The sequence below is a fragment of the Lepidochelys kempii genome, chromosome 3 (assembly GCF_965140265.1).
Source record: "Lepidochelys kempii isolate rLepKem1 chromosome 3, rLepKem1.hap2, whole genome shotgun sequence".
Lineage (NCBI taxonomy): Eukaryota > Metazoa > Chordata > Testudines > Cheloniidae > Lepidochelys > Lepidochelys kempii.
Window position 1 is genome coordinate 100,343,727 of NC_133258.1, and position 12,926 is coordinate 100,356,652.

Sequence of the window (12,926 nt, forward strand, 5' to 3'; positions counted from 1 at the left end):
TGCTTTCCCCTGCCCTGAAGCGCATGAATACCAAGATGAGAGCAGCCCTCACAGTTGAGAAGCGAGTGGCGATAGCCCTGTGGAAGCTTGCAACGCCAGACAGCTACCGGTCAGTTGGGAATCAATTTGGAGTAGGCAAATCTACTGTGGGGGCTGCTGTGACGCAAGTAGCTCACGCAATCAAAGATCTGCTGATATCAAGGGTAGTAACCCGGGGAAATGTGCAGGTCATAGTGGATGGCTTTGCTGCAATGGGATTCCCTAACTGTGGTGGGGCTATAGACGGAACCCATATCCCTATCTTGGCACCGGAGCACCAAGCCGCCGAGTACATAAACCGCAAGGGGTACTTTTCGATAGTGCTGCAAGCTCTGGTGGATCACAAGGGACGTTTCACCAACATCAACGTGGGATGGCCGGGAAAGGTGCATGATGCTCGCATCTTCAGGAACTCTGGTCTGTTTCAAAAGCTGCAGGAAGGGACTTTATTCCCAGACCAGAAAATAACTGTTGGGGATGTTGAAATGCCTATATGTATCCTTGGGGACCCAGCCTACCCCTTAATGCCATGGCTCATGAAGCCGTACGCAGGCAGCCTGGACAGTAGTCAGGAGCTGTTCAACTACAGGCTGAGCAAGTGCAGAATGGCGGTAGAATGTGCATTTGGACGTTTAAAGGCGCGCTGGCGCAGTTTACTGACTCGCTTAGACCTCAGCGAAACCAATATTCCCACTGTTATTACTGCTTGCTGTGTGCGCCACAATATCTGTGAGAGTAAGGGGGAGACGTTTATGGCGGGGTGGGAGGCTGAGGCAAATCGCCTAGCTGCTGGTTACGCGCAGCCAGACACCAGGGCGGTTAGAAGAGCACAGGAGGGCGCGGTACGCATCAGAGAAGCTTTGAAAACCAGTTTCATGACTGGCCAGGCTACGGTGTGAAAGTTCTGTTTGTTTCTCCTTGATGAAACCCCCCGCCCCTTGGTTCACTCTACTTCCCTGTAAGCTAACCACCCTCCCCTCCTCCCTTTAATCATTGCTTGCAGAGGCAATAAAGTCATTGCTGCTTCACAGTCATGCATTCGTTATTCATTCATCACACAAATAGGGAGATGACTACCAAGGTATCCCAGGAGGGGTGGTGGAGGAGGGAAGGAAAATGCCACACAGCACTTTAAGCACAGCACTTTAAAAGTTTACAACTTTAAAATTTATTGAATGACAGCCTTCTTTTTTTTGGGCAATCCTCTGTGGTGGAGTGGCTGGTTGGCCGGAGGCCCCCCCACCGCGTTCTTGGGCGTCTGGGTGTGGAGGCTATGGAACTTGGGGAGGAGGGCGGTTGGTTACAGAGGGGCAGCAGTGGCAGTCTGTGCTCCAGCTGCCTTTGCTGCAGCTCAACCATACACTGGAGCATACTGGTTTGGTCCTGCAGCAGCCTCAGCATTGAATCCTGCCTCCTCTCATCACGCTGCCGCCACATTTGAGCTTCAGCCCTGTTTTCAGCCCGCCACTTACTCTCTTCAGCCCGCCACTTACTCTCTTCAGCCCTCCACCTCTCCTCCCGGTCATTTTGTGCTTTCCTGCACTCTGACATTATTTGCCTCCACGCATTCGTCTGTGCTCTGTCAGTGTAGGAGGACAGCATGAGCTCGGAGAACATTTCATCGCAAGTGCGTTTTTTTTTCTTTCTAAGCTTCACTAGCCTCTGGGAAGGAGAAGATCCTGTGATCATTGAAACACATGCAGCTGGTGGAGAGAAAAAAAAAGGGACAGCGGTATTTAAAAAGACACATTTTATAAAACAGTCGCTACACTCTTTCAGGGTAAACCTTGCTGTTAACATTACATACATAGCACATGTGCTTTTGTTACAAGGTCGCATTTTGCCTCCTCCCACCGCGTGACTACCCCCTCAACCTTCCCCCCTCCCTGTGGCTAACAGCGGGGAACATTTCTGTTTAGCCACAGGCAAACAGCCCAGCAGGAATGGGCTCCTCTGAGTGTCCCCTGTAGAAAAGCACTCTATTTCAACCAGGTGACCATGAATTATATCTCACTCTCCTGAGGATAACACAGAGAGATAAAGAACGGATTTTGGTTGAATGCCAGCAAACATACACTGCAATGCTTTGTTCTACAGTGATTCCCGAGTACGTGTTACTGGCCTGGAGTGGTAAAGTGTCCTACCATGAAGGACGCAATAAGGCTGCCCTCCCCAGAAACCTTTTGCAAAGGCTTTAGGACTACATCTAGGAGAACCGCAAATGCCAGGGCAAAGTAATCCTTTCACATGCTTGCTTTTAAACCATGTATAGCATTTTAAAAGGTACACTCACCAGAGGTCCCTTCTCCGCCTGCTGGGTCCAGGAGGCTGCCTTGGGTGGGTTCGGGGGGTACTGGCTCCAGGTCTAGGGTGAGAAACAGTTCCTGGCTGTCGGGAAAACCGGTTTCTCCGCTTGCTTGCTGTGAGCTATCTACAACCTCCTCCTCCTCATCATCTTCTTCGTCCCCAAAACCTACTTCCGTATTGCCTCCATCTCCATTGAAGGAGTCAAACAACACGGCTGGGTTAGTGGTGGCTGAACCCCCTAAAATGGCATGCAGCTCATCATAGAAGCGGCATGTTTGGGGCTCTGACCCAGAGCGGCTGTTCGCCTCTCTGGTTTTCTGGTAGGCTTGCCTCAGCTCCTTCAGTTTCACGCGGCACTGCTTCGGGTCCCTGTTATGGCCTCTGTCCTTCATGCCCTGGGAGATTTTCACAAAGGTTTTGGCATTTCGAAAACTGGAACGGGGTTCTGATAGCACGGATTCCTCTCCCCAAACAGCGATCAGATCCCGTACCTCCCGTTCGGTCCATGCTGGAGCTCTTTTGCGATTCTGGGACTCCATCATGGTCACCTGTGCTGATGAGCTCTGCATGGTCACCTGCAGCTTGCCACGCTGGCCAAACAGGAAATGAGATTCAAAAGTTTGCAGTTCTTTTCCTGTCTACCTGGCCAGTGCATCTGAGTTGAGAGTGCTGTCCAGAGCGGTCAGAATGGAGCACTCTGGGATAGCTCCCGGAGGCCAATACCATCGAATTGTGTCCACAGTACCCCAAATTTGAGCCGGCAATGTCGATTTAAGCGCTAATCCACTTGTCAGGGGTGGAGTAAGGAAATTGATTTTAAGAGCCCTTTAAGTCGAAATAAAGGGCTTCATTGTGTGGACGGGTGCAGGTTTAAATCGATTTAACGCTGCTAAATTCGACCTAAAGTCCTAGTGTAGACCAGGGCTGACAGTATGAGTGTGGGGTATACATATCTGAATGGGAATGTATAAACTGGGGTTTGTTTTATCTATTGCTGGCTTACAATTTCTTTTTTCTTTGGTGTTTCCTGGATGAATTCTGAGACATCCAGATAATGCCTGGATGAGAGTTAGAGGAAGAAAGTCTGTTTAATAAAGCCTGTACTTTTGTGGATCTATGTGTATCAAAGAATTAAGAGTCTTCTCTGGGAAGAATAAATATTGTACATTATACACAGTAATACAGACTACAGCTCAGTTCTCTAAAAGTCATTTTACTGTGGTTTTGTGGGAATTTACTCTGTTCCTATGTGCTACAGGTTAGCAAACAAGAATTAATGTTAATTCCTTGTAATTTGAGTGTCCTGCAATAGACGTATGCCAAGAGTTTTTATACCTAAAAGAGGTTGTGAACCCAGGCTCTAGGTCTGTGGTGTTCTGGGAAATGTAGGTTAGCAGTTGGATGGCCATTTTGTTCCTGTTCTGTTTGTGATTGGCTAAGTTAAATAATATTATTTTAAGAATTATTTTTGTGTAGTCAAATGGGGCAATGAATTGCCAGGTGAATTTGTGTTACATGTGAATAAATTGAAAGAAAGCTTTTCATTCTTTTATGTGAGGGATTATAGGTGAATACCTCATAGAAATAGGGGGTTAGATGAAGTTCTCTGGAATCTCACCCCGCAAAGCAGGAAGAAGTCTGGCAGTAGACTCAGATATTTTAGACATGGCCAGCAATGCAAGTAGAGCAATCTGGTCCGGCAAGATATTTATAGCTGGTACCGTGTACCGGAAAGACATAGGAGGAGCAGAATGTGGGGCTGCTGGGCCTTCCATGGAGCTGTGTCTCCTCTGGCTCTGTCTGTACAGCAGCAGCCCCGCCGGAGGACAGGGCGGACGTGGTACAGCCACCAGAAGAGCTGTCACCTTCTGCTCCTTTTCCTGCTGAGGTTCCTGGGAGAGCCCCCAGCCCTGTCCTCCGGCGCTGTTGTACTGCCCCCAGCCCCCCCCCCCCAGCTCTGTCCTCCAGTGGGGCTGCTGCTGTACAGACGGAGGAGCTGCGGGCATGGGGCCGCTCTGCGGCCCAACGTTCTGCTCCTTTCCCCACTGCAGTTCTGAAATCTCCAGGGCAGCAGGAGAAGGATAGAGAGCCTCCCCAGGTAAGGGGGGTGGAACATGGAGAGAGAATGGGGAGAGCAGGGGGGGCAGATGGGGGGGCGGAGTCACATGGAGGGTCACGTGCCCCTTGTTAGCTGCTACCCCTTTCCCCCCCGTACGGTCAGAAATGGATTCCACTTGCACCACTGGACATGACCTCTAATTTTGGGTGCCTCTATTTCTGGATGCTCAACTAAAGACAATGAAGGCCACTTCTGGAAATGTGGGCCTAAGTGTTTATTCTCACAAAGCAATTGAGAGGAAACTGCTTAAACTGAGGTAAGTTTTTTTTGTTTCCTTGGAATTTTATTCAGTGTTTCCTTTCTTTAAATAAAGATTTTACAGAAACTTTCCCAAATTCTCACAGTGCTCTTTTCTTTGGTTTCTTTGGTTTCTAGGCCAGATTTCTATACTTTGTATATTGAAGAACCTGATAGTTCTGGACACTCATATGGACCAGTTAGTGGTGGAGTAAGTTGTATTTTTTAAATCTTAAGCTAAGTTGCTCCAGAAATAATGGTATACAGTAATTTATATAGTTCAGAAGGGATTGCAGAGTCCTGATTAGCATGACTTTGCTTTATGTCATGTCTAGTTAATTACACATAGTAACTATTATTCAATACTGGAATTCAACAAACAGTGCTAACCCTCAACATCCCTATTTTCATTTTGTTTAGCCTCTTGAGAGTAGTCAGCCCCACCCCAGCATGGTTCCAGCACTGCTGCAAGTACAAAAGCAGAGCTGTAGTCTAACCAGAGTTGCAGAAAATTGGTTCAGACCTACACAGTTCTAGGAAGGATATTAAAATTCAACCATGGACATAGTTAGAACAAACTTTCATTTGGCTGATAGGTGATCCTTGAAAGCCACGTGACAAATTCGTAGAGCTGGCTAAATTCTTTTATGAGTGTGAAATATAATACAAACTCTAGTTAATATGTATTTTATTTAGTCCACATCATTCATCGCATTTTCTGTTATTCCTAACTCAAAGCATATTTCACTTTCACTTACATGCACACAGAACACTTCTTCCTGGGAAACATAGACATTTTCATACCAGATCAACCCAATAGTTGATCTAATTTAGTGTTCTGTCTCTAAAAGTGGTCTTCAAAGGATGTTATGGTCCCTCTAGTGGACAAGTATGGAACAACCAGCCTATAGGGGAAATTTCTTCCTTACCCATGCATAATCCATGTTGATTAGTGGACGGTTTATGTCTAGAAGCAGGAGAGTTTACGTTCCTTCTTCATATTAAGGTTAAGGTTAGGGTTGCTCAACACTTCCCATTATAAGGTCCTATTTTCAATTGCTTATGATTTTGCCAAACTTTAACCATTTGAGCTGAAATTTTTCATGCCGGGGGTCTGTAACAGTCTAACGTTTTTTAAAAAAAAAATTCAGCCAAAATGGTTCAGATCTTTCTAAAAATGAGGCTAGGGAAAAACGTGTTCTTTTGCAATGTTAAAAAAAATCCGGCAAACTTTTCTTTGAAAAGCTCTAGTGCTCCCGTAGTTGGGGCACGAATTTGAAATTTGGTAGAGGAGTTGACCTTTGTGTTCACCCAAATTTGGACAAGTTATAAGCCCTTGAAAAAGCTGATGTTTTCACATGCCCAGTAGAGATTTCTTAGAGTTTAAGCAGCTAAAATCTCCAAAGGCTCTGCCCTCACTGAGCGTGCTCCAGCTCTTCACGGATCCTAGTGCTGACCAGCCTAGTGATGATTAGCCACAGAGTGACTATACATACTCCATCCCTTGACAGCTTCTACATGTGACTGGACTTCTCATGCTTCCCCACAGAACTGCTGCTGAGCATGCTGCAGCCAAGGAGTACAGGGGCAAAGCTGGACTTTCCCTACAGTTGTGGTTCCTGGATGCTCTGGCCCAGGGAGGTTCTGGGTATCAGAACTCAAAATAGGAAGCCTGTCTTTCCTGTGCTCTGAATGACTGCCTTTGACCAGAATGCAGAAAGGACAAGAGGCACATTTGCATGGAGGGGAGAGAGATGAGATTGATAGGAGGAGCCTGCTGAGAGTGGCTGAAAGGGGGCAGATCTGACAAGGAGCTGAATTGTGTGTGGGGGGAGAACTGGAGCTGGATGAGCAAAGAGACTTGGACAAGGAATCAGAAATGGGGATGAGGTGGGAGACTGAGATTGGATGCAGAGCCCAAAAAGGGACACTGGGACTGGGAGCCAGTATAGGGGGCAAATAAAAGCAGGGCATAAAGATGACTGAAGGCCAGGGGAAAGGGAAAAACATCAGATGAAGAGCCAGGAGGGGGAAAATAAGATGAGCAGGGAAAGAAGACGGGGATGGGGAGACTAGGACTGGCTGGACAAGGAGACTGGAACTTGGATGAGAAGCCTGAGGAGTGGCGAAGGGGACTGGGACAAGCATCCCGGCATAGGGGAAGAGACAAGACTGGGACAGGGACAGGATGTTGGAGGAGACAGGGCAGAAGGGATCACATTTGAGAATAATAGATTATGCTCCTCTCCAGAGCATGGAATGAAACCCAAGATTTCTGAGTCTCATCATTCTTCTGCTGTCAAAGCTAGGCTGGTTCCTGACTCCCCTTTAAGGACCAGCCCCCTTGACAGGCACCCAAAATTAGTGGTTACTTTTGTCCTTCCTCTCTTTGTGCCTCAGTTCTTGACCTATAAAAAGTGGATAATAGTGGTCCCTCATCTCACAGTTGTGGGCTAAAGATAAATTAATGTTTGTGGAGCACTCATATGATACTACAGTGATGAGTGTCAAAGAAGCCCATGTGGAAATTAATAATTCTGTCTTCAGAGCAGGGTTTGAGTAGTGTGTTGTAAATCAGTAGTGTGTTGTAAATAAGGCCTAGGGTCACTGAACATTGAGGATAAAACCAAATATTAACCCGCAGTTTATTGAGAACCGTCCATCATATACACTGAGTTCTTTGAAAAAAACACAGGAGGTCTTTGGAAAAGAACAGCATGTGATTATGTAATTAAAGACTGTATCAAAATGCATACACACAGGCAACCTTAATTCTGGCCTTCCCTAACTTTTGAGTGCTTGATTTTGAAAACTTAATGGTATTTTAATCTAAATTGTGTATAACATGTGTATATATATCATGCATACAGTAATTTTCAGGTTCCTACGGTTATGTATAAATTCAGTCTAACGTAACTGTTAGTATTCTTATTATCCATATAAACTTTTAATTTTCTTTTGATTTCTGATAACTCTTGGCCTTACTGACTTTGTACTGGACATGACTTCTACAGGTTAATCACGTTTCATTTGCATTTCATTTCACTTTCAGTTTCATTCAATGTTCCTTGGTTCTGAATCATAAGAAAAGCAAAATAGAATAACTTTCTCTGCAAGGTTTAGAAATCTCACTTAGGTTTAAAATGTTTGATAGCTGAGACTAGACAAATCATTCTGATTTAAACCTAAAGCAATATGAGTACTGTAAGTTGTAATAGTTTGAATGGAATCCAACCATTAGCAGCTTGGGTTTGCTACTGCCTACAGTTCCAGTTATAGGAAAAGTTCTATATGGAAGGCTAAGGATCTGGAATATTTTAGAGATACCATGTAATTCAAAAGTGATCTTCACTAGGATTACCCACCCTATTTGACATGCAGCATTATTGTTATAATTATTCATATTGCTACAGCATCAGGACTAGGGCCAGTGGTGAGCTGGAGCCGGTTCGCACCGGTTTGTGCAAACCAGTTGTTAAATTTTTAAGCCGGTTTAGAACCGGTTGTTAAAGGGGTGGGCAAACTCCGGGCCACATGCAGCCCGCGGGACCGTCCCACCTGAGCTCTCCGCTGGGGAGGCTCCCCTGTAAATTTTTACTCACTCGGCGGCACTCCGAGCCTTCAGCGGCACTTCAGCAGCGGGCCCTTCACTTGCTCCGGGCCTCCGGCGGCACTTCGGCGGCGGGTCCTTCAGTGCCACCGAAGACCCGGAGTGACTGAAGGACGTGCCGCCGAACTGCCACCAAAGACCCGGAGCGACTGAAGGAACTGGTTCTTCAGCTTCTGGCAGCTCATCACTAACTAGGGCCCCATTGTACTAGTGCAAACACATAAAAAACATAGGCCTTGTCTACACTACTGCTTAAGTCAATGTAACTTACATGGCCAGGGGTATGAAAAAACCAGCCCCAGAGTGATGTAAGTTACATGGACTTAAAGTGATGTCTATACCCTGGTATGTCGCTTCTGCCTCTTTTTGAAGTGGAATAATAACATCGACGGAAGAGTCTCCCGTAGACATAATACGACTTCACCAGACACGCTAAATCAGCACCGCTGCGTCAATGACAGCGGTGCTGATTGAGTGCGGTAGGGAAGACAAGCCCATAGACTCTTTCCTGAAGAGCATACAATCTAAGGGTATGTCAGCATAGACACTAGCTATGCCAACGGGAGGCATTCTTCTGTCACTGTAATCAATCCACCTTCCGGAGAGGTGGTAGCTAGGTTGACGGAAGAATGCTTCCGTTGATCTAGCACTGTCTACTCTGGGGGTTAGGTCAGTATCGGTACGTCTCTCAAGGGTATGGATTTTTCTCACTCCCAAGAGACAGCTATGCCAATGTAAGTTCCTAGTGTAGACCAGGCCTAAGTAGTACATAAAGCCGCAACGTAATATAAGATTTCTGGTGGCATCGTGATATCAGAAATCAGAAGAATCTGAAAGTTACTGTATCTTTCTTCATAACTAGAGCTGAATAATTGATTTTTTGGTTTTGTGGCTGAACCAAAATATTTTTTAAAAATGTTGTTTCAGATCAACATGCAACAAAAATATTTTATTTTTTTCTCAATGCAATAAAAATATTTAAAAATTCATTTGGGGTCTAATAAAATGTTTTAGTTTGATCCAAAACAAATTTTCTTGTTTCATTTCCTTTTCCACTGTTTTTTGTTTTTTAAATAAATCTAGTGAAATTTCAAAATGAAACATAGTTTAGAAATGAAAAGACAACTTGTTTAATTTAGAACATATCAAAATAAAACAGTTTGACTTTTAAAAAAATTATTTTTCATTTGTTTGGGGGCCAAAACTATTGTCAGTTGAATTCGACCCAAATTTGCAAACCTGAAACTGCATTTTTCAGTGAATAAGCTATTTGTGCAAAAAAAATTGCCTAGATCTATTCATAACTGCCTGTGTGAACAGAATCAAAGCTATTGTTATTCTCTCAGTCTATGCTGTGATGAATACTCCATTCTGTCTTGAAGAAAAGGAGGACTTGTGGCACTTCAGAGACTAACAAATATATTTGAGCATAAGCTTTCGTGAGCTACAGCTCACTTCATCGGATGCATGCAGTGGAAAATACAGTGGGGAGATTTATATACATAGAGAACATGAAACAATGGGTGTTACCAAAAACACTGTAACGAGAGTGATCAGGTAAGGTGAGCTATTACCAGTAAATAAATTTGTTAAGTCTCTAAGGTGCCACTCCTTTTCTTTTTGCGGATACAGACTAAGACGGCTGCTGCTCTGAAACCTGTCATTCTGTCTTGGTGTTCTTCCAACTATTCAAGAAAAGTGGTCATTCTTTTTTTTTTTTTTTTAAAAGAGAGAGAGAGAGAAATAAAGCCTGTGATTTAACTTAGTTATCCCCTCTTAGTTACACATGCAATGCTATAAACAGGAAGCAGGATCAGACCAAATACATATACTTATGTATTTTAAATTATTTAAGTGTATGTCTTCTTTCTGTTAGGAGGGTGAAGAGGTATGCCTATCAGCAGAAAAAATGAAGGCGATCTCTTCTTCTGTACCACATGAGCTGGCAAGCATGAGAAGGGAGGTGGGATGCCAAAGGGGAACTGCTCTTTGTTGTGGGTGTACTTGCCATCTGAAGTTTAGAAGGAGGGCTTTAGTTACCCAAGTTGGAAAGGGAATTTCACTTTGTAGGGGTAACAGCTCAATGGAATTACAACTTTATTACTGAACGAACAGTTAGCCCAGTATATATATATGCATTCTTGTAATGGTGCTTATTGATAATAAAGGGATGCTCTCAGATTTAAAATGATACATGCAAGAAAAATAATTTCCTTACCGCTGTTTCTAGGTCTACGATTTTATACAAGAATATTTTTTTTTAAATCCTACATTTGGGGTCAAATTTGACCTGACTCTGGCACTTTGTTAAACACAAGTTTTAGCATCTATTATACAAAATTTACTTCTAATGTAGTATAGCAAAACTTAATATGGTGGTTTGGGGTTTTCTTTTATATGGAGAAAGCAGTACAAACCATGCTTTGCTTTGTGGACTCGGTGGGCGTTTGCAGGAATAAAATGCAGTGATGTTGACAGAATTGTTTTTGAGCTCAAAAACAAAGAAAAAAATAAGAGTAGAAAGATGATCGAGAAACTTGTTTTTTTTTCCCTACTCTGATTATACAGTCTGATAGATTGATTAGGGGTATTGAAATCAATAGCAAGGAGAAATTCTAATGAAACTCTATTTATTCTTTAGGTCATTAAAGCCTTGCAGTTAGCAGACGAGGCATTGGGAATGTTAATGGAGGGACTAAAACAGAGGAACCTGCACAACTGTGTAAATCTCATTGTTTTGGCTGATCATGGTACTTTATCTAGTTTTGTACTTAACTTTTCAGTATCTGTTCTACTATATATCTTTGTTTATTTTCTTCCTGGTGTCTGGTGTTCATGGTCACTATTTTAATAAACTACTATAAATAGTCTTGTCAATATTGCAATTTCTAATATAACAAAATAAATATTTATGTATTCTCATTTTAGGAATGGATAAGACCTACTGCAACCAGTTAGAATACATGACGGATTATTTTAATCAAATTAATTTCTACATGTATGATGGGCCTGCAGCTCGCATTCGGGCTTACAATGTTCCAGAAGACTACTTTACTTGTAAGTGTGAACCCATGCTGTTAGTGCACAACCAGCACAACAGAAAGGAAAGAAATAAGGAAAGTGGATAATCAATAGTTTTGAACCTTGGGGATGTCTATAGTGAATACTTTGCTGTGCCAGCTGACCATGTCTTTGGCTCATAGAAACAGTGTTGCAAGAGTGATCTTTGACTGTAACTCCAGATGATGCTAAAAGATAAAAACTCTTGTGACAGATTGCACTTTCAGTTTTCATCTCATGTGGAAAAAGAAAGGATAGGTTTGTGTTCAGTTCCCATCCCGCCACAGATTTCTTGCCCACCAGCAAATCGCTTAATCTCTGTGTGTCAGTTTCCTGTCTGTAAAATGAGATTAATAATGTTGCCTTTCTCCCAGTTGGAGTCTGTCTTCTCCGTTTAGATTGTAATTTCTTCGTGGCAGGGACTGTCTCTTAATACGTGTATGTACAGCACCTAGCACAGTGGGGCCCTGATCTCGGTTGAGACCTCTAGGAGAGATCACAATACAAATTAATAATAATGGAGACCATTTAAATGAGCCTGTCGTGTATGATGTTATCAGTTTGACAAAAGTTCTCCCTCTCAGTCAGGGAATAGAATAGGGTAAAGTAAAAGCCCGAAGTCACTCGTTTCAATGAGCATCCAGAATTCCTACATAAAAGTCATGCTTGTTTTAGAGCCTTAGGAGCCAGGAAGCTATTGTGCTTATTTATTATTATTTCACATTTTTAATGTATAGCGAAGGTGCTTGGCATTAGGATAGATCCCACATGAAATAAAGACAGTCCTTGCCTTGAGCAGCTTGCACTCTAAACAAGACAGAAACAGAATAGGCAAGCTAAGATGAGAAGCTCAGAGGAGGGACTGAATAAGATTTAGCGTTTTTAAAATTATTAATGTAATTACTGTTTCATTTCTTGTGGGCATCTTATTATCCCTAAAAAACATTTGCCTTCCCTGAAGCAGAAGGGTTCAGTAAAAATAAAAACAAACTCAAAACTAAATGTTAACAACAAAAATTAAAATCTCTCTCTCTCGCTCTCTCTCGCTCTCTCTCTCTCTCTCGGATGATGAATTATGGCAGCAGATTTGCCTTTCTCTGAAGCATTAGGTATGACCGCTGCCAAAGCCAGGAAACAAAACTTAAAGGACCAATGATATCTTGTCCAGTACTGAAAATCTGATATTCCAAAGTGGGGATGGGGTAGAGGTGGAGAGTCTGTCTCCAGTGATTTGTCAGCTTTGTCTTTGGTTAGATACTGCTATGGCAGCTTTCTGCAGTCCACCTTTTTGAGTTCCTATCTAGTGATTCTGGCCGCTAATAAGTACATGGCTGCGTAATCTGCAGAGGCTGACAAAGCACTTGGTGCTCACTTTTACAAATAGTATACAAGTGGATGCAAAAATAGCGCAAATTATTGCACAGTGCTTTGAATTTTCAATAGCTTGAATGCAACTTATTCTACTGTCTGTTTTCTTAAACAGTTGATTCTGAAGGAATTGTTAAAAACCTTACCGTGAGTAAACTCTTGTACATTTATTTCCTCTTCATGGTA

General features: G+C 43.2%; 1 protein-coding gene across 5 annotated transcripts in view; it reads left to right on the forward strand.

The window, feature by feature from the left end:
- The window catches only part of ENPP3 (ectonucleotide pyrophosphatase/phosphodiesterase 3), an 86,054-nt gene that overhangs the window by 40,285 nt on the left and 32,843 nt on the right, over window positions 1–12,926 (forward strand). For all 5 annotated transcript variants that reach the window (XM_073337330.1, XM_073337331.1, XM_073337332.1 and 2 more), the window contains exons 11-14: window positions 4,841–4,913; window positions 10,954–11,062; window positions 11,241–11,369; window positions 12,856–12,887. In XM_073337330.1, the coding sequence (XP_073193431.1) occupies window positions 4,841–4,913; window positions 10,954–11,062; window positions 11,241–11,369; window positions 12,856–12,887 (343 nt within the window). The remainder of the gene's footprint in view (window positions 1–4,840; window positions 4,914–10,953; window positions 11,063–11,240; window positions 11,370–12,855; window positions 12,888–12,926) is intronic.